This window comes from Cherax quadricarinatus, chromosome 89 (assembly GCF_038502225.1).
Source record: "Cherax quadricarinatus isolate ZL_2023a chromosome 89, ASM3850222v1, whole genome shotgun sequence".
Classification (NCBI taxonomy): domain Eukaryota; kingdom Metazoa; phylum Arthropoda; class Malacostraca; order Decapoda; family Parastacidae; genus Cherax; species Cherax quadricarinatus.
This window is the reverse complement of record NC_091380.1, coordinates 8605019-8627974: the sequence shown is the minus strand read 5'-3', so window position 1 is coordinate 8627974 and position 22956 is coordinate 8605019. Positions and strand designations below refer to the sequence as shown.

The following is a 22956-nucleotide window of genomic DNA, read 5'->3' as shown; positions in this document are numbered from 1 at the left end:
ATTTACTCTATCCATTTTTTTCCATGCAGGCACTGACCAAGAATTCCTCTGCTCAGGCCTATCTGGGGCCAGAAAATCCAGAAGAGCCTTACCTTGGTGGCATCAACTACAGTTGTGTTGCACCTGGCAAAAGATTCCAGCCAATGTCTAACTTATCTGGGGGAGAGAAGACCATTGCAGCTTTGGCACTACTATTTGCTATCCATAGGTAAGTGGCAGGTCTATATGGTGCTAAACAATTTGTGGAAATACTGTTTATCCACCGTTATTTTGAGTATGTAATATGTCATTGTGCTTACAGCACATTACAATCACTAGTAACCAAAATATAAACCCAGTCCACCAGGAAAGTCTAAAATGAGAGAGAAGAATACATGAAAATGCAGCCTCCTAAGTCAGCATGTGAGCTGATTGGCTTACAGTTAACTTGAGTAACATTGTCCCTAGACTAGTGTCTGGTGCAAGAGAAAATGATGAAACATCAAAATGTATTGATGTCTTTTGCAGTATCTTATATGCCGTACAATTCATTTTATGTGTGGGCACAGATGTTAGAAGCTAGCGGGATGCATTTAGACATTTTTTCAATCTTTAGAGGCCCTGATCAATGGTAGTTTGACTTACATCCTGACTGGCTAATCACACACCTCTATTCACTTTACAAGAAAATAGATACAGCACCTAGGCTTTAGTATCTATTAATACCTGTTTTTTTTGGCAAGTTACCCCTTAAAAAAATAATCTATTATGCTGAATGAACGTTTTCTTTTTTCTTGTCAACAGTTATCATCCTGCTCCATTCTTAGTGCTGGATGAAATTGATGCATCCTTGGACAAAACCAACATCAGCAAGGTAGCATCTTATATCACAAAGATGAAGACGCAGCTACAGATCGTTGTCATTTCGCTGAAAGAACAATTTTATAATAAGGCTGATGCCATTATAGGAATTTGCCCTGATGTAAGTAGCATTTCATGACTGAACAGAAACATTAATGTGTTTTGTTTTGCATTGTAGGATTCAAATCCACAGTTACAGGAGGTTACCTTCTTATGAATACCTTAACCCCTTCAGGATCCAAGGCCAAAATCTGAAGTGGTGCTCCAGTGTCCAAGAAATTTTGAAAAAAAAAAAAAATTATTTTTTCATACAGAATTAAAGAGCATATTTTTGTGAAGGTAATAAAAAAAAAATTCTGATCAGTACTTACCGAGATACAGTGCCAAGTAGTTTGTCCAAAATGATGTGGTGGCGGCAACATCGACGAATTCCACATACGCGCATTACTTTATTTAGCGGTTTTTGTAGTTTTTTTCTTTTCTTTTCCAATTTTTTTCTATTCCTACTAACATTTGGGGCCTGAGAGACCAATACTGTATATAATGTATATATATAAACTCATTGTATTGAACACAATAACTGCACTAAAGTTATTATCATATTATTGTTTACCACTGTTGTTTATTACAATAAACATGCACAAATATTGTATAATACTAATGTTCTATCATATATTTACATATTTACAATCACTGGACATGGTTTTAGAACTGCTGGAGCTTGTGGAACTCCTTGAAACAAGGCACCATGCACAGAGGCACCTTACATTCCTCACACATAAACCGAGTGTCTTTGCGTCTTTGTTGCCGTCGTTTTGTTTGTGCACAGACGATGCATCTCTTCTGAGCAAATTTCTTCTGAGTTGCAGGAAGCTGTATTATGAAATGATCACCTTCCCTCCTCAAACGCTTGGGTATATCCTGAGGAATTCGAGGACCTTGTTGTATAGCAGGTGTTCTTACCTGGTACTTCATTATGAGTTGTTTGACAACAGACAAACAAAATTCACCATACGGTGGTCTGTTGCCAGTCTTTATTTGGTACATATTATATGCATTGAGCATTGAAATGTCCATGAGATGGAAGAAAAGTTTCATGTACCACTTGTAACTCTTACGAACACAATCAACAAAACCAATCTGCATGTCACATTTGTCAACCAAGCGCATGTTTTGTGTATAATCACTCACTGGTTTTCGAATACGTTCATTAGTCACTCGATCAACTTTGCCACTGTCTTGCATTTCATTACGGTAAATGGTTGTCAACAATGTGACATCTCGTTTGTCATGCCACCATAATGCCATGATGTCATTGGCAGTAAACACCTGCACGTCATCACCACGAGCACCTGCGTTGAGCCTGGGCATATGTTTACGATTAGAACGCACTGTGCCACACACATCTGTCTTGTTCACTCACAAGAAATCACTGAGTAATGGGCTTGTGTACCAGTTATTGGTATATAATGTATGCCCCTTACCAAGATAAGGTGCCATCATGTTTCTCACTACGTCACCTGAGATACCCAATAACATCTTGGTATTTTTCAATGTTTTACTTCCCGTGTATACAACAATATCCAACAACAGGACACTGTCACAGTCACAGAGTACAAACAGTTTTATACCAAAGCGTTTCCTCTTGCTCGGTATATACTGCTTGAATGACAGTCTACCTTTGAACAAAATCAAAGACTCGTCAATTACAAGATTCTTGAATGGATAAAAGTATATGCTGAACTTTTGTTTGAGATACATAAAAACATTTCTAATCTTGTATAACCTGTCACTTCTGTCAGGCCTGGTTTTGTCAGAGAAGTGCAACATACATAACAGTAAGATAAACCTGTTCACTGGGATGATTTCACTGAAGACCGGGGTAGAAATTAGCCAATCTGTGGACCAGTATGCTTTTATATTATGCTTATAGACATGAGGCATAAGCATTATTGTTGCAAAAAGCAAATACATTTCTGCAACAGTCGTCTCTTTCCACCTGTGTAGTCTTGACTGTGGTGATAAGATCGTATTTGCCATGGTGTACTCAAAATACTTATTACTTTCCCTGACAATAGTTTCCATCAATGGCTGGTCAAAGAATAATTCAAATAATTCCAGTTCATTGGCCGTGGTTCAAAGGGGACAAGTAGGTAGAATTCCACTTTGAGAGTCATCAAAGTGGTGGGGCTTAGGAACAAAATTGGGATTTTACTGCCAATCCCAGATACGGTTTGCTGGTGGATACTGGACATCATAGGCTGGTTGTGCGGGTGGTTGTGGTTGTGGTGGGCTGGTGGCTGATGCTCCGCTTTGTCCTTGAACTGAGGAGTCAGCAGCGTGGGTCCCAGCCTGGGCTGGTGAGTCACGCATGGCGGTGCCACTACCATCACCACTACCACCATCTACTGATGCCTGTGGTCTATCCATGCCAAGTGTAGCCACATCATCCTCACTATCACTATCTTAACCTGGTGTAGGGCCACGGGATGTACTCCGGGATGTACTCCGTCCCATGGGCACAGCATAGGGTACACTACCCGAGCGCATGCGGCGGCGTACATACCGACGCTTCACTGGTGAATATGATTCCTCACTATCACTACTCGAATGATCGTCAAGTGCAATAAAATCACAATCCACATCACTATCATCATCATTACTGAAGTCAGAGGCCTGGCCACGCGAAAATATTAGTTTTCTCTTGCGATGAGGTACAACTGACCATGGCTGACGAGTGCCCACACCAGAGGTAGAAGGTTGAGGATCGTCAGGGTTTTTTGCACTATTATCGATATCCTGGTTATTCCTTTCGGTTGCTAACTGATCAGAGCCATAGAATTCATCTTCATTTCCACTTCCATCAGTGTCAGAACTATCAGATAGGAAGAGGAGAGTCCCAATTTTCCGTGGAGTGAGAGCTGACTTGCGACGAGGCATGGTGAACAAGGGTAACTGAGCCGGTGTTCCCATAATGCTATGCGGGCGCCTAGATTTTTTGTTTATGGCGCACACCCACCACGCAGACCCGTTCTCTCACATGTAGGCCTATGAGCGCTTCTGCGGTTTGGACACTCAATGTGAAGCCGTAGATCTACGGGACGGACCCTGAAAGGGTTAAGTAACATATCTACACTTACAATCTTGTCACCACGACTCACAAAATCGTAATGACACGATTGCAAACAAACCATACTACGGGCGGGGATAGAACCCGCAGTCAGAGAGTCTCACTTTAGAATGAAATAAGAAGCTTTACAGCCTTTGCTTCAACATAAGCATGTGTAAAAAACCACGGTACATGAGTCATGATAATGGCTTTGAGGGGACTTGAGCAACAGTTTGCCACTGCCCGCTGGCTGGAAATTCATCTGTAAAAACTTGCATTTGTGGTCACAGTGGTGGCCCATGCTAACCTCCCTGTGGTGTATAAATATACCTAGTTGGATGAACTTATTGTAACCAGCTGGCCCAGTGGCTTACACACTGGCCTTGAGTTTTACCACTCGCTTACTATGAATTCAAACCCCACTTATACTGTGGTTTTTTCACAATTGTGTTATTACGATTGTGAGAGTCATGATAAGCATGTATAAAACAGGCATCCTCTGTACTGTTGCTTTGTATATAAACAATTTGCTTGTAATTTATAACAGGAATACAGTTTGTTTATAGGTAGTGAACCTCCTGCATTGTCAAAATCCTAAGTAAATGCAATGTTGTGTAAAATATATTTTATTCATTTTGGTGGGTATTTGTTATTTTTTCAAGTTTAAAAATGATTAATAGTAGGTTGCATTGTGGACACACATGTAACTAATGTGACATTTTATTATGGCAAGGTTTTGCTCTCCAGGAGCTTTGTTAAGCCAGCGTGACAAAGCTCCTGGAGAGCGAAATGATGACACAATAAAATGTCACATTAGTACAGTGGACCCCCGGTTAACGATATTTTTTCACTCCAGAAGTATGTTCAGGTTCCCATAAGAAATATTGTGAAGTAGATTAGTCCATTTCAGACCCCAAACATACACATACAAACGAACTTACATAAATACACTTACATAATTGGTCGCACTCGGAGGTAATCGTTATGCGGGGGTCCACTGTACAGTTATCCTTTTACCTTCTAGGTAGTAGGTTGGTAGACAGCAACCACCCAGTGAGGTACTACCATCCTGCCAAGTGAGTGTAAAATGAAAGCCTGTAATTGTTTTACATGATGGTAGGATTGCTGGTGTCTTTTTTTCTGTCTCATGAACATGCAAGATTTCAGGTACGTCTTGCTACTTCTACTTACACTTAGGTCACACTTAACATACATGTGCAAGCATATATATACACACCCCTCTGAGTATTCTTCTATATTCTTTCTAGTTCTTATTCTTGTTTATTTCCTCTTACCTCCATGGGGAAGTGGAACAGAATTCTTCCTCCGTAAGCCATGTGTGTTGTAAGAGGCGACTAAAATGCCGGGAGCAAGGTGCCATTAACACCTTCTCCTGTATAAATTGCTAAATTTAAAAAGAAAAACTTTCATGTTTTGTTTTAGGTCACCCTGCGGTTCATTTTAGGTCACCCTGTGGTTCATTTTAGATCACCCTGCGGTTCATTTTAGGTCACCCTGTGGTTCATTTTAGATCACCCTGCGGTTCATTTTAGATCACCCTGCGGTTCATTTTAGATCACCCTGCGGTTCATTTTAGATCACCCTGTGATTCATTTTAGGTCACCCTGTGGTTCATTTTAGATCACCCTGCGGTTCATTTTAGATCACCCTGCGGTTCATTTTAGATCACCCTGCGGTTCATTTTAGATCACCCTGCGATTCATTTTAGATCACCCTGCGGTTCATTTTAGGTCACCCTGCGGTTCATTTTAGGTCACCCTGTGGTTCATTTTAGATCACCCTGCGGTTCATTTTAGATCACCCTGCGGTTCATTTTAGATCACCCTGCAGTTCATTTTAGATCACCCTGCCGTTCATTTTAGATCACCCTGCGGTTCATTTTAGATCACCCTGCGGTTCATTTTAGATCACCCTGCCGTTCATTTTAGGTCACCCTGTGGTTCATTTTAGATCACCCTGCAGTTCATTTTAGGTCACCCTGCCGTTCATTTTAGATCACCCTGCTGTTCATTTTTTCAGATCACCCCATTTTAGATCACCCTGCAGTTCTGCGGTTCATTTTAGGATCACCCTGTGGTTCATTTTCAGATCATCACCCTGCGGTTCCATTTTAGATCACCCTGCGGTTCTGCGGTTCACCCTGTGATTCATTTTAGATCACCTTGCGGTTCATTTTAGATCACCCTGCGGTTCATTTTAGATCGCCCTGCGGTTCATTTTAGATCGCCCTGCGATTCATTTTAGGTCACCCTGTGGTTCATTTTAGATCACCCTGCGGTTCATTTTAGATCACCCTGTGGTTCATTTTAGATCACCCTGCGGTTCATTTTAGATCACTCTGCGGTTCATTTTAGATCACCCTGCGGTTCATTTTAGTGGTTCATTTTTATCACTCTGCGGATCACCCTGTGGTTCATTTTAGGTCACCCTGTGGTTCATTTTAGGTCACCCTGTGGTTCATTTTAGATCACCCTGCGGTTCATTTTAGATCACCCTGCGGTTCATTTTAGATCACCCTGTGGTTCATTTTAGATCACCCTGCGGTTCATTTTAGATCACCCTGAGGTTCATTTTAGATCACCCTGCGGTTCATTTTAGATCACCCTGCGGTTCATTTTAGATCACCCTGCTGTTCATTTTAGATCACCCTGCGGTTCATTTTAGATCACTCTGCGGTTCATTTTAGATCACTCTGTGGTTCATTTTAGATCACCCTGCCATTCATTTTAGATCACCTTGCGGTTCATTTTAGATCACCCTGCGGTTCATTTTAGGTCACCCTGCGGTTCATTTTAGATCACCCTGCGGTTCATTTTAGATCACCCTGCGGTTCATTTTAGATCACCCTGCGGTTCATTTTAGATCACCCTGCGGTTCATTTTAGGTCACCCTGCTGTTCATTTTAGATTACCCTGTGGTTCATTTTAAATCACCCTGCGGTTCATTTTAGATCACCCTGCGGTTCATTTTAAATCACCCTGTGGTTCATTTTAGATCACCCTGCGGTTCATTTTAGGTCACCCTGTGGTTCATTTTAGATCACCCTGTGGTTCATTTTAGATCACCCTGCGGTTCATTTTAGATCACCCTGCGGTTCGTTGTATAAAAAAAACTCCCCATCATTTAGTAACCTTACCATTGCTACATTGGTTGGGTTTGTTCAAAGCTTCTACAAGGTTCACTTATGAACACAGACAAGCATTAATTTTTACTATAATGGTAAATTTCCTTGTTGATTCATCACTTATTCCCAAATTGCACAAAATAAGGGAATAAATGCTATAATTCTTAGCATTTGTTTGGCCTTTGGTCATTTTTGAAGTTCATGTGCATCATTTTGCATTATTATTTATTTTATTAACATATTGGCCATTTCCCACCAAGGCAGGGTGACCCGAAAAAGAAAAAAAAACTTTCACCATCACTCACTCCATCACTGCCTTGCCCAAGGTGCACTTGCACTACAGTTATAAAACTGCAACATTAACACCCCTCCTTCATTTTACGTAGAAATATAATTTTACTCGCAATTTTAGCAAATGTCAGTTTTTTTATGAGAGGAAGTTTATGTACTTGTCTCATTTATGGAGCATTGTAAACTAAAAAGAAAACTGTTCCGTAGCTTGGTGACTGTGTGATGAGCCAGATGATATCTGTGGACTTGAAGAAATACGTGAGCAAGAAACCAGAAGGTGAAGGTGAGCCTCAGGCTTCCCAGGTAAGCACCTTAAGAATAAAACAAAAGCAAACTTCATTTCCAGAGGAAAAACTGGGCAAGTATCTTCACTGGGTGGCAGATCAATTGGGCTGTGGTGGATAGGTGGGATAGTGGGCCTCCAGCAGCAACAACCTGGTTGATGAGGCTAGTACCAGATGAGCCTGGACCATGGCTGGGCTCAGAGAGTGGAAAGACTCTTGAAACTTATCAGAGATATATCAGTGGAATATTCAAATGGCTTCAGGAAAAAATCCAAATATTCTTCCTTGAAGCCTTTTTATCCACTTCTCCGATGCTATGGGTCCCACAATTTACACCAGAGGTGGACCCCATCCAGGGTAAAGTGTAAAAAAATGTAATTTTACATATATTGTTATGAGCAAATCAGCTGTTTTCCTACCAAGGCAGGATGACCCGAAAAAGAAGAAACGCTTTCATCATTATTCACTCCATTACTCTCTTGCCAGAGATGCGCTGACACTACAGTTAAAAAACTGCGGCATATCTCCACCCAACTATCAGAGTGCAGGCACTGTACTTCCCACATCCACCCCTCCTTCAGAGTGCAGGCACTGTACTTTCTACCTCCACCCCTCCTTCAGAGTGCAGGCACTGTACTTCCCACCTCCACCCCTCCTTCAGAGTGCAGGCACTGTACTTCTCACCTCCACCCCTCCTTCAGAGTGCAGGCACTGTACTTCTCACCTCCACCCCTCCTTCAGAGTGCAGGCACTGTACTTCCCACATCCACCCCTCCTTCAGAGTGCAGGCACTGTACTTCTCACCTCCACCCCTCCTTCAGAGTGCAGGCACTATACTTTCTACCTCCACCCCTCCTTCAGAGTGCAGGCACTGTACTTCCCACCTCCACCCCTCTTTCAGAGTGCAGGCACTGTACTTCCCACCTCCACCCCTCCTTCAGAGTGCAGGCACTGTACTTTCCACCTCCACCCCTCCTTCAGAGTGCAGGCACTGTACTTTCTACCTCCATCCCTCCTTCAGAGTGCAGGCACTGTACTTCCCACCTCCACCCCTCCTTCAGAGTGCAGGCACTATACTTTCTACCTCCACCCCTCCTTCAGAGTGCAGGCACTGTACTTCCCACCTCCACCCCTCTTTCAGAGTGCAGGCACTGTACTTCCCACCTCCACCCCTCCTTCAGAGTGCAGGCACTGTACTTCCCACCTCCACCCCTCCTTCAGAGTGCAGGCACTGTACTTCCCACCTCCACCCCTCCTTCAGAGTGCAGGCACTGTACTTTCTACCTCCATCCCTCCTTCAGAGTGCAGGCACTGTACTTCCCACCTCCACCCCTCTTTCAGAGTGCAGGCACTGTACTTCCCACCTCCACCCCTCCTTCAGAGTGCAGGCACTGTACTTCCCACCTCCACCTCTCCTTCAGAGTGCAGGCACTGTACTTCCCACCTCCACCCCTCCTTCAGAGTGCAGGCACAGTATTTACCACCTCCACCCCCTTCAGAGTGGAGGCACTGCACTTCCCACCTCCACCCCCCCTTCAGAATGCAGGCACTGTACTTCCCACCTCCACCCCCCCTTCAGAGTGCAGGCACTGTACTTCCCACCTCCACCCCTCCTTCAGAGTGTAGGCACTGTACTTTCCACCTCCACCCCTCCTTCAGAATGCAGGCACTGTACTTCCCACCTCCACCCCTCCTTCAGAGTGCAGGCACTGTACTACCCACCTCCACCCCTCCTTCAGAGTGCAGGCACTGTACTACCCACCTCCACCCCTCCTTCAGAGTGCAGGCACTGTACTTCCCACCTCCACCCCCCTTCAGAGTGCAGGCACTGTACTTCCCACCTCCACCCCTCCTTTAGAGTGCAGGCACTGTACTTCCCACCTCCACCCCTCCTTCAGAGTGCAGGCACTGTACTTCCCACCTCCAGCTCTCCTTCAGAGTGCAGGCACTTTACTTTCCACCTCCACCCCTCCTTCAGAGTGCAGGCACTGTACTTCCCACCTCCACCCCTCCTTCAGAGTGCAGGCACTGTACTTCCCACCTCCACCTCTCCTTCAGAGTGCAGGCACTGTACTTCCCACCTCCACCCCTCCTTCAGAGTGAAGGCACTACTTTCTACCTCCACCCCTCCTTCAGAGTGCAGGCACAGTACTTACCAGCTCCACCCCCCTTCAGAGTGCAGGCACTGTACTTCCCACCTCCACCCCTCCTTCAGAGTGCAGGCACTGTACTTCCCACCTCCACCCCTCCTTCAGAGTGCAGGCACAGTACTTCCCACCTCCACCCCTCCTTCAGAGTGCAGGCACTGTACTTCCCACCTCCACCCCTCCTTCAGAGTGCAGGCACTGTACTTCCCACCTCCACCCCTCCTTCAGAGTGCAGGCACTGTGCTTCCCACCTCCACCTCTCCTTCAGAGTGCAGGCACTGTACTTCCCACCTCCACCCCTCCTTCAGAGTGCAGGCACTGTACTTCCCACCTCCACCCCTCCTTCAGAGTGCAGGCACTGTACTTCACACCACCACCCCTCCTTCAGAGTGCAGGCACTGTACTTTCCACCTCCATCCCTCCTTCAGAGTGCAGGCACTGTACTTCCCACCTCCACCTCTCCTTCAGAGTGCAGGCACTGTACTTCCCACCTCCACCTCTCCTTCAGAGTGCAGGCACTGTACTTCCCACCTCCACCTCTCCTTCAGAGTGCAGGCACTGTACTTCCCACCTCCACCTCTCCTTCAGAGTGCAGGCACTGTACTTCCCACCTCCACCCCTCCTTCAGAGTGCAGGCACTGTACTTCCCACCTCCACCCCTCCTTCAGAGTGCAGGCACTGTACTTCCCACCTCCACCCCTCTTTCAGAGTGCAGGCACTGTACTTCCCACCTCCACCCCTCCTTCAGAGTGCAGGCACTGTACTTCCCACATCCACCCCTCCTTCAGAGTGCAGGCACTGTACTTCCCACCTCCACCCCTCCTTCAGAGTGCAGGCACTGTACTACCCACCTCCACCCCTCTTTCAGAGTGCAGGCACTGTACTTCCCACCTCGACCCCTCCTTCAGAGTGCAGGCACTGTAATTCCCACCTCCAACCCTCTTTCAGAGTGCAGGCACTGTACTTCCCACCTCGACCCCTCCTTCAGAGTGTAGGCACAGTACTTCCCACCTCCACCCCTCCTTCAGAGTGCAGGCACAGTACTTACCACCTCCACCCCTCCTTCAGAGTGCAGGCACAGTACTTCCCACCTCCACCCCTCCTTCAGAGTGCAGGCACTGTACTCCCCACCTCCACCCCTCCTCAGAGTGCAGGCACTGTACTCCCCACCTCCACCCCTCCTCAGAGTGCAGGCACTGTACTTTCCACCTCTCCTTCAGAGTGCAGGCACTGTACTTCCCACCACCACCCCTCCTTCAGAATGCAGGCACTGTACTTCCCACCTCCACCCCTCCTTCAGAGTGCAGGCACTGTACTTCCCACCTCCACCTCTCCTTCAGAGTGCAGGCACTGTACTTCCCACCACCACCCCTCCTTCAGAGTGCAGGCACTGTACTTCCCACCTCCACCCCTCCTTCAGAGTGCAGGCACTGTACTTCCCACCTCCACCCCTCCTTCAGAGTGAAGGCACTGTACTTCCCACCTCCACCTCTCCTTCAGAGTGCAGGCACTGTACTTCCCACCTCCACCCCTCCTTCAGAGTGCAGGCACTGTACTTCCCACGTCCACCCCTCCCTCAGAGTGCAGGCACTGTACTTCCCACCTCCACCTCTCCTTCAGAGTGCAGGCACTGTACTTCCCACCTCCACCTCTCCTTCAGAGTGCAGGCACTGTACTTCCCACCTCCACCCCCCCTTCAGAGTGCAGGCACTGTACTTCCCACCTCCACCCCTCCTTCAGAGTGTAGGCACTGTACTTTCCACCTCCACCCCTCCTTCAGAATGCAGGCACTGTACTTTCCACCTCCACCCCTCCTTCAGAGTGCAGGCACTGTACTACCCACCTCCACCCCTCCTTCAGAGTGCAGGCACTGTACTACCCACCTCCACCCCTCCTTCAGAGTGCAGGCACTGTTCTTCCCACCTCCACCCCCCCTTCAGAGTGCAGGCACTGTACTTCCCACCTCCACCCCTCCTTTAGAGTGCAGGCACTGTACTTCCCACCTCCACCCCTCCTTCAGAGTGCAGGCACTGTACTTCCCACCTCCAGCTCTCCTTCAGAGTGCAGGCACTTTACTTTCCACCTCCACCTCTCCTTCAGAGTGCAGGCACTGTACTTCCCACCTCCACCCCTCCTTCAGAGTGCAGGCACTGTACTTCCCACCTCCACCCCTCCTTCAGAGTGCAGGCACTGTACTTCCCACCTCCACCTCTCCTTCAGAGTGCAGGCACTGTACTTCCCACCTCCACCTCTCCTTCAGAGTGCAGGCACTGTACTTCCCACCTCCACCTCTCCTTCAGAGTGCAGGCACTGTACTTCCCACCTCCACCCCTCCTTCAGAGTGCAGGCACTACTTTCTACCTCCACCCCTCCTTCAGAGTGCAGGCACAGTACTTACCAGCTCCACCCCCCTTCAGAGTGCAGGCACTGTACTTCCCACCTCCACCCCTCCTTCAGAGTGCAGGCACTGTACTTCCCACCTCCACCCCTCCTTCAGAGTGCAGGCACAGTACTTCCCACCTCCACCCCTCCTTCAGAGTGCAGGCACAGTACTTCCCACCTCCACCCCTCCTTCAGAGTGCAGGCACTGTACTTCCCACCTCCACCCCTCCTTCAGAGTGCAGGCACTGTACTTCCCACCTCCACCCCTCCTTCAGAGTGCAGGCACTGTACTTCCCACCTCCACCTCTCCTTCAGAGTGCAGGCACTGTACTTCCCACCTCCACCCCTCCTTCAGAGTGCAGGCACTGTACTTCCCACCTCCACCCCTCCTTCAGAGTGCAGGCACTGTACTTCACACCACCACCCCTCCTTCAGAGTGCAGGCACTGTACTTCCCACCTCCATCCCTCCTTCAGAGTGCAGGCACTGTACTTCCCACCTCCACCTCTCCTTCAGAGTGCAGGCACTGTACTTCCCACCTCCACCTCTCCTTCAGAGTGCAGGCACTACTTCCCACCTCCACCTCTCCTTCAGAGTGCAGGCACTGTACTTCCCACCACCACCCCTCCTTCAGAGTGCAGGCACTGTACTTCCCACCTCCACCCCTCCTTCAGAGTGCAGGCACTGTACTTCCCACCTCCACCCCTCTTTCAGAGTGCAGGCACTGTACTTCCCACCTCCACCCCTCCTTCAGAGTGCAGGCACTGTACTTCCCACATCCACCCCTCCTTCAGAGTGCAGGCACTGTACTTCCCACCTCCACCCCTCCTTCAGAGTGCAGGCACTGTACTACCCACCTCCACCCCTCTTTCAGAGTGCAGGCACTGTACTTCCCACCTCGACCCCTCCTTCAGAGTGCAGGCACTGTAATTCCCACCTCCACCTCTCCTTCAGAGTGCAGGCACTGTACTTCCCACCACCACCCCTCCTTCAGAGTGCAGGCACTGTACTTCCCACCTCCACCCCTCCTTCAGAGTGCAGGCACTGTACTTCCCACATCCACCCCTCCTTCAGAGTGCAGGCACTGTACTTCCCACCTCCACCCCTCCTTCAGAGTGCAGGCACTGTACTACCCACCTCCACCCCTCTTTCAGAGTGCAGGCACTGTACTTCCCACCTCGACCCCTCCTTCAGAGTGTAGGCACAGTACTTCCCACCTCCACCCCTCCTTCAGAGTGCAGGCACAGTACTTACCACTTCCACCCCTCCTTCAGAGTGCAGGCACAGTACTTCCCACCTCCACCCCTCCTTCAGAGTGCAGGCACTGTACTCCCCACCTCCACCCCTCCTCAGAGTGCAAGCACTGTACTTCCCACCTCCACCTCTCCTTCAGAGTGCAGGCACTGTACTTCCCACCACCACCCCTCCTTCAGAGTGCAGGCACTGTACTTCCCACCTCCACCCCTCCTTCAGAGTGCAGGCACTGTACTTCCCACCTCCACCTCTCCTTCAGAGTGCAGGCACTGTACTTCCCACCTCCACCTCTCCTTCAGAGTGCAGGCACTGTACTTCCCACCTCCACCTCTCCTTCAGAGTGCAGGCACTGTACTTCCCACCACCACCCCTCCTTCAGAGTGCAGGCACTGTACTTCCCACCTCCACCCCTCCTTCAGAGTGCAGGCACTGTACTTCCCACCTCCACCTCTCCTTCAGAGTGCAGGCAATGTACTTCCCACCACCACCCCTCCTTCAGAGTGCAGGCACTGTACTTCCCACCTCCACCCCTCCTTCAGAGTGCAGGCACTGTACTTCCCACCTCCACCCCTCCTTCAGAGTGAAGGCACTGTACTTCCCACCTCCACCTCTCCTTCAGAGTGCAGGCACTGTACTTCCCACCTCCACCCCTCCTTCAGAGTGCAGGCACTGTACTTCCCACCTCCACCCCTCCCTCAGAGTGCAGGCACTGTACTTCCCACCTCCACCTCTCCTTCAGAGTGCAGGCACTGTACTTCCCACCTCCACCTCTTCTTCAGAGTGCAGGCACTGTACTTCCCACCTCCACCTCTCCTTCAGAGTGCAGGCACTGTACTTCCCACCTCCACCTCTCCTTCAGAGTGCAGGCACTGTACTTCCCACCTCCACCTCTCCTTCAGAGTGCAGGCACTGTACTTCCCACCTCCACCCCTCCTTCAGAGTGCAGGCACTGTACTTCCCACCTCCACCTCTCCTTCAGAGTGCAGGCACTGTACTTCCCACCTCCACCCCTCCTTCATAGTGCAGGCACTGTACTTCCCACCTCCACCCCTCCTTCAGAGTGCAGGCACTGTACTTCCCACCTCCACCCCTTTTTCAGAGTGCAGGCACTGTACTTCCCACCTCCACCCCTCCTTCAGAGTGCAGGCACTGTACTTCCCACCTCCACCTCTCCTTCAGAGTGCAGGCACTGTACTTCCCACCCCCACCTCTCCTTCAGAGTGCAGGCACTGTACTTCCCACCTCCACCTCTCCTTCAGAGTGCAGGCACTGTACTTTCCACCTCCACCTCTCCTTCAGAGTGCAGGCACTGTACTTCCCACCTCCACCTCTCCTTCAGAGTGCAGGCACTGTACTTCCCACCTCCACCCCTCCTTCAGAGTGCAGGCACTGTACTTCCCACCTCCACCCCTCCTTCAGAGTGCAGGCACTGTACTTCCCACCTCCACCTCTCCTTCAGAGTGCAGGCACAGTACTTACCACCTCCACCCCTCCTTCAGAGTGCAGGCACTGTACTTCCCACCTCCACCCCTCCTTCAGAGTGCAGGCACTGTACTTCCCACCTCCACCCCTCCTTCAGAGTGCAGGCACTGTACTTCCCACCTCCACCTCTCCTTCAGAGTTCAGGCACTGTACTTCCCACCTCCACCTCTCCTTCAGAGTGCAGGCACTGTACTTCCCACCTCCACCTCTCCTTCAGAGTTCAGGCACTGTACTTCCCACCTCCACCTCTCCTTCAGAGTGCAGGCACTGTACTTCCCACCTCCACCTCTCCTTCAGAGTGCAGGCACTGTACGTCCCACCTCCACCCCTCCTTCAGAGTGCAGGCACTGTACTTCCCACATCCACCCCTCCTTCAGAGTGCAGGCACTGTACTTCCCACCTCCACCCCTCCTTCAGAGTGCAGGCACTGTACTACCCACCTCCACCCCTCTTTCAGAGTGCAGGCACTGTACTTCCCACCTCGACCCCTCCTTCAGAGTGCAGGCACTGTAATTCCCACCTCCACCTCTCCTTCAGAGTGCAGGCACTGTACTTCCCACCACCACCCCTCCTTCAGAGTGCAGGCACTGTACTTCCCACCTCCACCCCTCCTTCAGAGTGCAGGCACTGTACTTCCCACATCCACCCCTCCTTCAGAGTGCAGGCACTGTACTTCCCACCTCCACCCCTCCTTCAGAGTGCAGGCACTGTACTACCCACCTCCACCCCTCTTTCAGAGTGCAGGCACTGTACTTCCCACCTCGACCCCTCCTTCAGAGTGTAGGCACAGTACTTCCCACCTCCACCCCTCCTTCAGAGTGCAGGCACAGTACTTACCACTTCCACCCCTCCTTCAGAGTGCAGGCACAGTACTTCCCACCTCCACCCCTCCTTCAGAGTGCAGGCACTGTACTCCCCACCTCCACCCCTCCTCAGAGTGCAGGCACTGTACTTCCCACCTCCACCTCTCCTTCAGAGTGCAGGCACTGTACTTCCCACCACCACCCCTCCTTCAGAGTGCAGGCACTGTACTTCCCACCTCCACCCCTCCTTCAGAGTGCAGGCACTGTACTTCCCACCTCCACCTCTCCTTCAGAGTGCAGGCACTGTACTTCCCACCTCCACCTCTCCTTCAGAGTGCAGGCACTGTACTTCCCACCTCCACCTCTCCTTCAGAGTGCAGGCACTGTACTTCCCACCACCACCCCTCCTTCAGAGTGCAGGCACTGTACTTCCCACCTCCACCCCTCCTTCAGAGTGCAGGCACTGTACTTCCCACCTCCACCTCTCCTTCAGAGTGCAGGCACTGTACTTCCCACCTCCACCCCTCCTTCAGAGTGCAGGCACTGTACTTCTCACCTCCACCCCTTCTTCAGAGTGCAGGCACTGTACTTCCCACCTCCACCCCTCCTTCAGAGTGAAGGCACTGTACTTCCCACCTCCACCTCTCCTTCAGAGTGCAGGCACTGTACTTCCCACCTCCACCCCTCCTTCAGAGTGCAGGCACTGTACTTCCCACCTCCACCCCTCCCTCAGAGTGCAGGCACTGTACTTCCCACCTCCACCTCTCCTTCAGAGTGCAGGCACTGTACTTCCCACCTCCACCTCTCCTTCAGAGTGCAGGCACTGTACTTCCCACCTCCACCTCTCCTTCAGAGTGCAGGCACTGTACTTCCCACCTCCACCTCTCCTTCAGAGTGCAGGCACTGTACTTCCCACCTCCACCTCTCCTTCAGAGTGCAGGCACTGTACTTCCCACCTCCACCCCTCCTTCAGAGTGCAGGCACTGTACTTCCCACCTCCACCTCTCCTTCAGAGTGCAGGCACTGTACTTCCCACCTCCACCCCTCCTTCATAGTGCAGGCACTGTACTTCCCACCTCCACCCCTCCTTCAGAGTGCAGGCACTGTACTTCCCACCTCCACCCCTTTTTCAGAGTGCAGGCACTGTACTTCCCACCTCCACCCCTCCTTCAGAGTGCAGGCACTGTACTTCCCACCTCCACCTCTCCTTCAGAGTGCAGGCACTGTACTTCCCACCCCCACCTCTCCTTCAGAGTGCAGGCACTGTACTTCCCACCTCCACCTCTCCTTCAGAGTGCAGGCACTGTACTTTCCACCTCCACCTCTCCTTCAGAGTGCAGGCACTGTACTTCCCACCTCCACCTCTCCTTCAGAGTGCAGGCACTGTACTTCCCACCTCCACCCCTCCTTCAGAGTGCAGGCACTGTACTTCCCACCTCCACCCCTCCTTCAGAGTGCAGGCACTGTACTTCCCACCTCCACCTCTCCTTCAGAGTGCAGGCACAGTACTTACCACCTCCACCCCTCCTTCAGAGTGCAGGCACTGTACTTCCCACCTCCACCCCTCCTTCAGAGTGCAGGCACTGTACTTCCCACCTCCACCCCTCCTTCAGAGTGCAGGCACTGTACTTCCCACCTCCACCTCTCCTTCAGAGTTCAGGCACTGTACTTCCCACCTCCACCTCTCCTTCAGAGTGCAGGCACTGTACTTCCCACCTCCACCTCTCCTTCAGAGTTCAGGCACTGTACTTCCCACCTCCACCTCTCCTTCAGAGTGCAGGCACTGTACTTCCCACCTCCACCTCTCCTTCAGAGTGCAGGCACTGTACGTCCCACCTCCACCCCTCCTTCAGAGTGCAGGCACTGTACTTCCCACCTCCAGGAATCAACTCTGACTTGCCAGTAGTCATGTGAATGTAGGCCTAAGGCTATAAGAAAAAGTTATTTATTGGTCCTCAGTTATCTGAAAATTGTGTGATTCTTATCATAATTCATGAAAATTTGATCAGCCCTGATGTGTATGTTCCGTCATAGGTTTTCAATCCATACCCCGGCCGGGATTGAACCCACGGTCAGAGAGTCTCAAAACTCCAGACTGTCGTGTTAGCCACTAGACCAGCTGGTCTAGTGGCTAACGCGACGGTCTGGAGTTTTGAGACTCTGTGACCGCGGGTTCAATCCCGGCCGGGGTATGGTTTGTTTTCTATCGTGTCATTACGATTTCATGAGTCAGGTTATCAATACTTGGATATTTGAAATGTCTAGGATAATTATCATCATTATGGGGGCAGTGCTACACCCGGGGATGCCTGCACTCTGAAGGAGGGATGAGGATATTTGTAGTTTGTAGCGGCATATGAACTGGAGTATGTATGTGCCTCTGGCAAGACAGTAATGATGGTGAAAGTGCTTCTTTTTTGGGACACACTGCCTTGGTGGGAGATGGCCAGTGTGTTAAAAAAAATGATCATGGGGGTTATACAGTGGACCCCCGCTTAACGATCACCTCCAAATGCGACCAATTATGTAAGTGTATTTATGTAAGTGCGTTTGTACGTGTATGTTTGGGGGTCTGAAATGGACTAATCTACTTCACAATATTCCTTATGGGAAAAAATTCGGTCAGTACTGGCACCTGAACATACTATTGGAATGAAAAAAGTTCGTTAACCGGGGGTCCACTGTATTTGGCATTAAGGTTAAGCATATTTTGTAGAGGGAAGAGTTAGGCGTGTGAGTAAATATGGATGATAGTTGTTTTATTGGGAAATAATATTTGACTGGGACTATGTGTGAATTTGCATATTTACAATTTTTTTTATTGTTTTATAAAATTCTGTGTTACAATTTTTATGTGGCAAGAGATTAAGTCATTATATGTATAATGCAGTCTTCAGTATTTAATTACCTTAAGTTATATGTTTTAATACTGTCCTCAAAGAAGGAAGGGTCTTGTGAGAGTAAGTCATCAGATGTATAATGCAGTCTTCAGTATTTAATTAACTTAAGTTATATGTTTTAATACTGTCCTCAAAGAAGGAAGGGTCTTGTGAGAGTAAGTCATCAGATGTATAATGCAGTCTTCAGTATTTAATTACCTTAAGTTATATGTTTTAATACTGTCCTCAAAGAAGGAAGGGTCTTGTGAGAGTAAGTCATCAGATGTATAATGCAGTCTTCAGTATTTAATTACCTTAAGTTATATGTTTTAATACTGTCCTCAAAGAAGGAAGGGTCTTGTGAGAGTAAGTCATCAGATGTATAATGCAGTCTTCAGTATTTAATTACCTTAAGTTATATGTTTTAATACTGTCCTCAAAGAAGGAAGGGTCTTGTGAGAGTAAGTCATCAGATGTATAATGCAGTCTTCAGTATTTAATTACCTTAAGTTATATGTTTTAATACTGTCCTCAAAGAAGGAAGGGTCTTGTGAGAGTAAGTCGTCAGATGTATAATGCAGTCTTCAGTATTTAATTACCTTAAGTTATATGTTTTAATACTGTCCTCAAAGAAGGAAGGGTCTTGTGAGAGTAAGTCATCAGATGTATAATGCAGTCTTCAGTATTTAATTACCTTAAGTTATATGTTTTAATACTGTCCTCAAAGAAGGAAGGGTCTTGTGAGAGTAAGTCATCAGATGTATAATGCAGTCTTCAGTATTTAATTACCTTAAGTTATATGTTTTAATACTGTCCTCAAAGAAGGAAGGGTCTTGTGAGATTAAGTCATTATATGTATAATGCAGTCTTCAGTATTTAATTACAGTGGACCCCCGCATAACGATTACCTCCGAATGCGACCAATTATGTAAGTGTATTTATGTAAGTGCGTTTGTACGTGTATGTTTGGGGGTCTGAAATGGACTAATCTACTTCACAATATTCCTTATGGGAATAAATTCGGTCAGTACTGGCACCTGAACATACTTCTGGAGTGAAAAAATATCGTTAACCGGGGGTCCACTGTACCTAAATTATATGTTTTAGTATATTTGGTTGATTTTTCAACATTTTGTCCTCAGAGCAGTGAGGATAGCCAGGGGTGTGTACCAGGCACCCCTTCGTCGACAACGGCTGCCTAACTCCAGCACATTCACTTCCTACACAAACACAATGTATCATCCGGATGTGTCTGGAGACCATTGTCAGTGAGCACATTCAGTGCTGCCTCTCGACATTCACATTGGAATGTTTAAACTGTTGTATTGCATAAATTCTAACAATTTTATGTGTTGGTTTCGTTAAGAATTATTTAAATTTGGAAAATAATTGTATCATTAGTTGTTAAAGATTCTGAGGAAAATCTGTTTTCTCATTAAGTTTCTAATTTAACTGTTCATTTTGATCTCATGAATTATTTCCTGTTCACACAGTCACATGTATCAGAATTTACCTTAATCTCATACTTTACATTTTTTTATTTTACTTTAGTGTTTTCCATAAAAAAAAAACCACACCATCATTCATTTAACTGATTATATCACAATTCAAATGACCCTCTGGCACTGCCCTTCCCACTTCCAGTAGTCCAGTCTGGCTAACTGGTTTCCCTGAATTCCATCATAGATGTTGCCTTGCTCACACTCCAGCAGCAGTTAAAGCATTGACGACTACTTCACTCCACTTACTCTGATCTAACACACGCACACAAGCTTGCTGAATGCTCAGGCCCCTAGCACTCAGAACCTTCTTTACCCCTCTCCTTTCAGAACCTTTACCCCCCACCTTTCAGAACCTCCTTTAACCCCCTCTCAGAACCTTTACCCCCATCTTTCAGAACCTCCTTTACCCCCCTCCTGTCAACCATTCCTGAGACAACCCCTACCACTTCTACCTCCCCTCTCCAGATTTACACAGACTGTTCATCATACCATCCCTTTACATCCTCTAAATGCAGCAACTCTCTTTAGCTTTCAGATTTATACCATTTGTGACCTAAAATGATCTAATTTCTACCCCAATTCTCTGCATAATAATTATACCACACATTGCTCTCAAATATGACGTCTCTAGTGCTTCCAACCTCCTTGCTGCAGTGTTCAAAGCTCAGACCTAAACACCCTTATAAAAGTTTTGGTACAACTATACTCTGGTTCATTCCCTTTTTTGCCTTCATAGAAAAACTTCTTGCTTCCCACTGATGCCTCAACACACACCCACATTTTTCACAGATCCTTCTGCCAACATGTCCTCTCCCAAATAACTAAATACATCCACTTACTCCATACTCTCCCCTTCCAATCTGATTTCCAGTCTTTCTTGTCTAAAATTTTGTTACTCTCAAGTTGGTCTTCAGTATATTCATGTTTAATTTTCTTTAATTTCTCAGAAAATAACTGTGAAAACTCCCAATTTGTTCAAATTCATCATCTTTTAATCCTGCCCCTTTTCCTAACACCCTAGCATTCACTTCTTGTGTAAAACAACCAAGATGACTTCAGACATCCCTAAGTCCTGCTTTCATTGAAAAATAATCTTCCTCTCCTACATACCCTAGCCTGAGCTTTACTCTCCAGCCTCTACATAAAAATTCTTTACTGCTATTTGTAACCTACCACCTATTCCATAAATTTGCAAAATATGCCACGTTGCCTCCCAGTCAACCCTATCATATGCCTTTTCTAAATCCACAAATGCAACAAAAACTCCTTGTCCTTGTAGTGATTATTTCTCAATTCTCCAGGACACTATGAACTACCAGTACCCTAGAATTAGTTTTTATTTTTTTGCCATGCTAATTTATTATTTATATGGATTAAAAGCTTCATTTATTAAGATTGGCCTCTTCCCTCCAAGGTAGGGTGAGCCAGTTATGTAATAATTAATTTTATATTGCATGTAATAATAAAATGCTGGTTTAGTTAAAGCTAAATATTGACTTTTTTAAGTATTAATTCGTTTTATTTGTTCCATAGTATTGCTCTTTAATTTATGAAGCTGATTATGTTTGAGTATATTATGTGTGAGCTGGATTTTTTTATTAAGAAAATTTGGAATATCCCCATTGTGCATCCTGAAATTTACTTGCGGTGTTTTATAATGCTAAAGTAAGAATGATGTATATTGAATATACTCATTATGCAGGAAGGTTTTCTTGTCACTCCATTATGCAAAAAGGTTTTCCTGTCATTCTCCATCAGACAAGATGATTATCTTGTCATTCTCCATCAGACAAGATAATTATCTTGTCATTCTCCATCAGATGATAATTATCTTGTCATTCTCCATCAGACAAGATGATTTTCTTGTCATTCTCCATCAAACAAGATAATTATCTTGTCATTCTCCATCAGACAAGATGATTTTCTTGTCATATTCCATTATGCAGGAAGGTTTTCTTATTGAGCTGCTGCCAGCTATAAACAGCACTCGGTATTCTCATCCTCGCAATGTGTCCAGGATTGATCTCTTGGGGCTCTACCTTAGGTTTGGTTCTGCCGCACAATCCAATAGTCTGGTAAATAATAAACTTCATAAACTAAATCTTATTACCTGTACGTTTAATTCCATGGTTTCCATAATGTTTCTAGTACAACTAGTGCCAGAATTTATATTTATTATCTTGTGTCAATTCTTTTGCTAAATCCATTAGATAACACTGCCCATCTACGTAATTTTTTGTGTTAATTATTTTTAGTCTTAGTTTAAGGCTGCTCAAAATGCTATGGACTTTACCAAATTGTAAATCTTTTGTATGTTTTTTTTTTTTTAAATAAAGTGCAGTATTATTATTGTTTTTTGTTACAAGCAATATGTGTTGTTTCACATGAATTGAGCTTTCCTATTATGCGACTGCTGAACACAATAGCAAACTAGAATGATTGAACAGTTATGTTCACAAATTGTTGTCCTGTATGACACACCTGTTGTACTGTGTCATTCAGGATGGGTTTCTTGCTATATTCCAACACACAGGATGGGTTTTTTGTCATACACCAACACAGAATGGGTTTCTTGTTATTTTCTGTCATGCGTGATGAATTTCACCTAAGGTAATAAACTATGTTCTGAACTGGACGACAGATTGTACAGGTTCAGTAACTGACAGTGTCACAAGTTTCCTTCCAGCAGGACTGGTGTTTTGTTTACACGGGATACCATTTTGAATGGCCTGTCACACTGTACAGTGGACCCCCGGTTAACGATATTTTTTCATTCCAGAAGTATGTTCAGGTGCCAGTACTGACCGAATTTGTTCCCATAAGGAATATTGTGAAGTAG

At 47.2% G+C, this 22956-nt stretch overlaps 1 protein-coding gene across 1 annotated transcript in view; it reads left to right on the top strand.

Moving 5' to 3' along the window:
* LOC128697300 (structural maintenance of chromosomes protein 1A) overlaps nt 1–22454 on the top strand; it is an 81799-nt gene extending 59345 nt beyond the window's left edge. Inside the window, exons 14-17 of the mRNA XM_070104153.1 lie at nt 30–208; nt 784–961; nt 7593–7688; nt 19758–22454. Of these exons, the coding sequence (XP_069960254.1) occupies nt 30–208; nt 784–961; nt 7593–7688; nt 19758–19817 (513 nt within the window). The 3' untranslated portion in view covers nt 19818–22454. The remainder of the gene's footprint in view (nt 1–29; nt 209–783; nt 962–7592; nt 7689–19757) is intronic.
* The last annotated feature ends 502 nt before the right edge of the window (nt 22455–22956 follow it).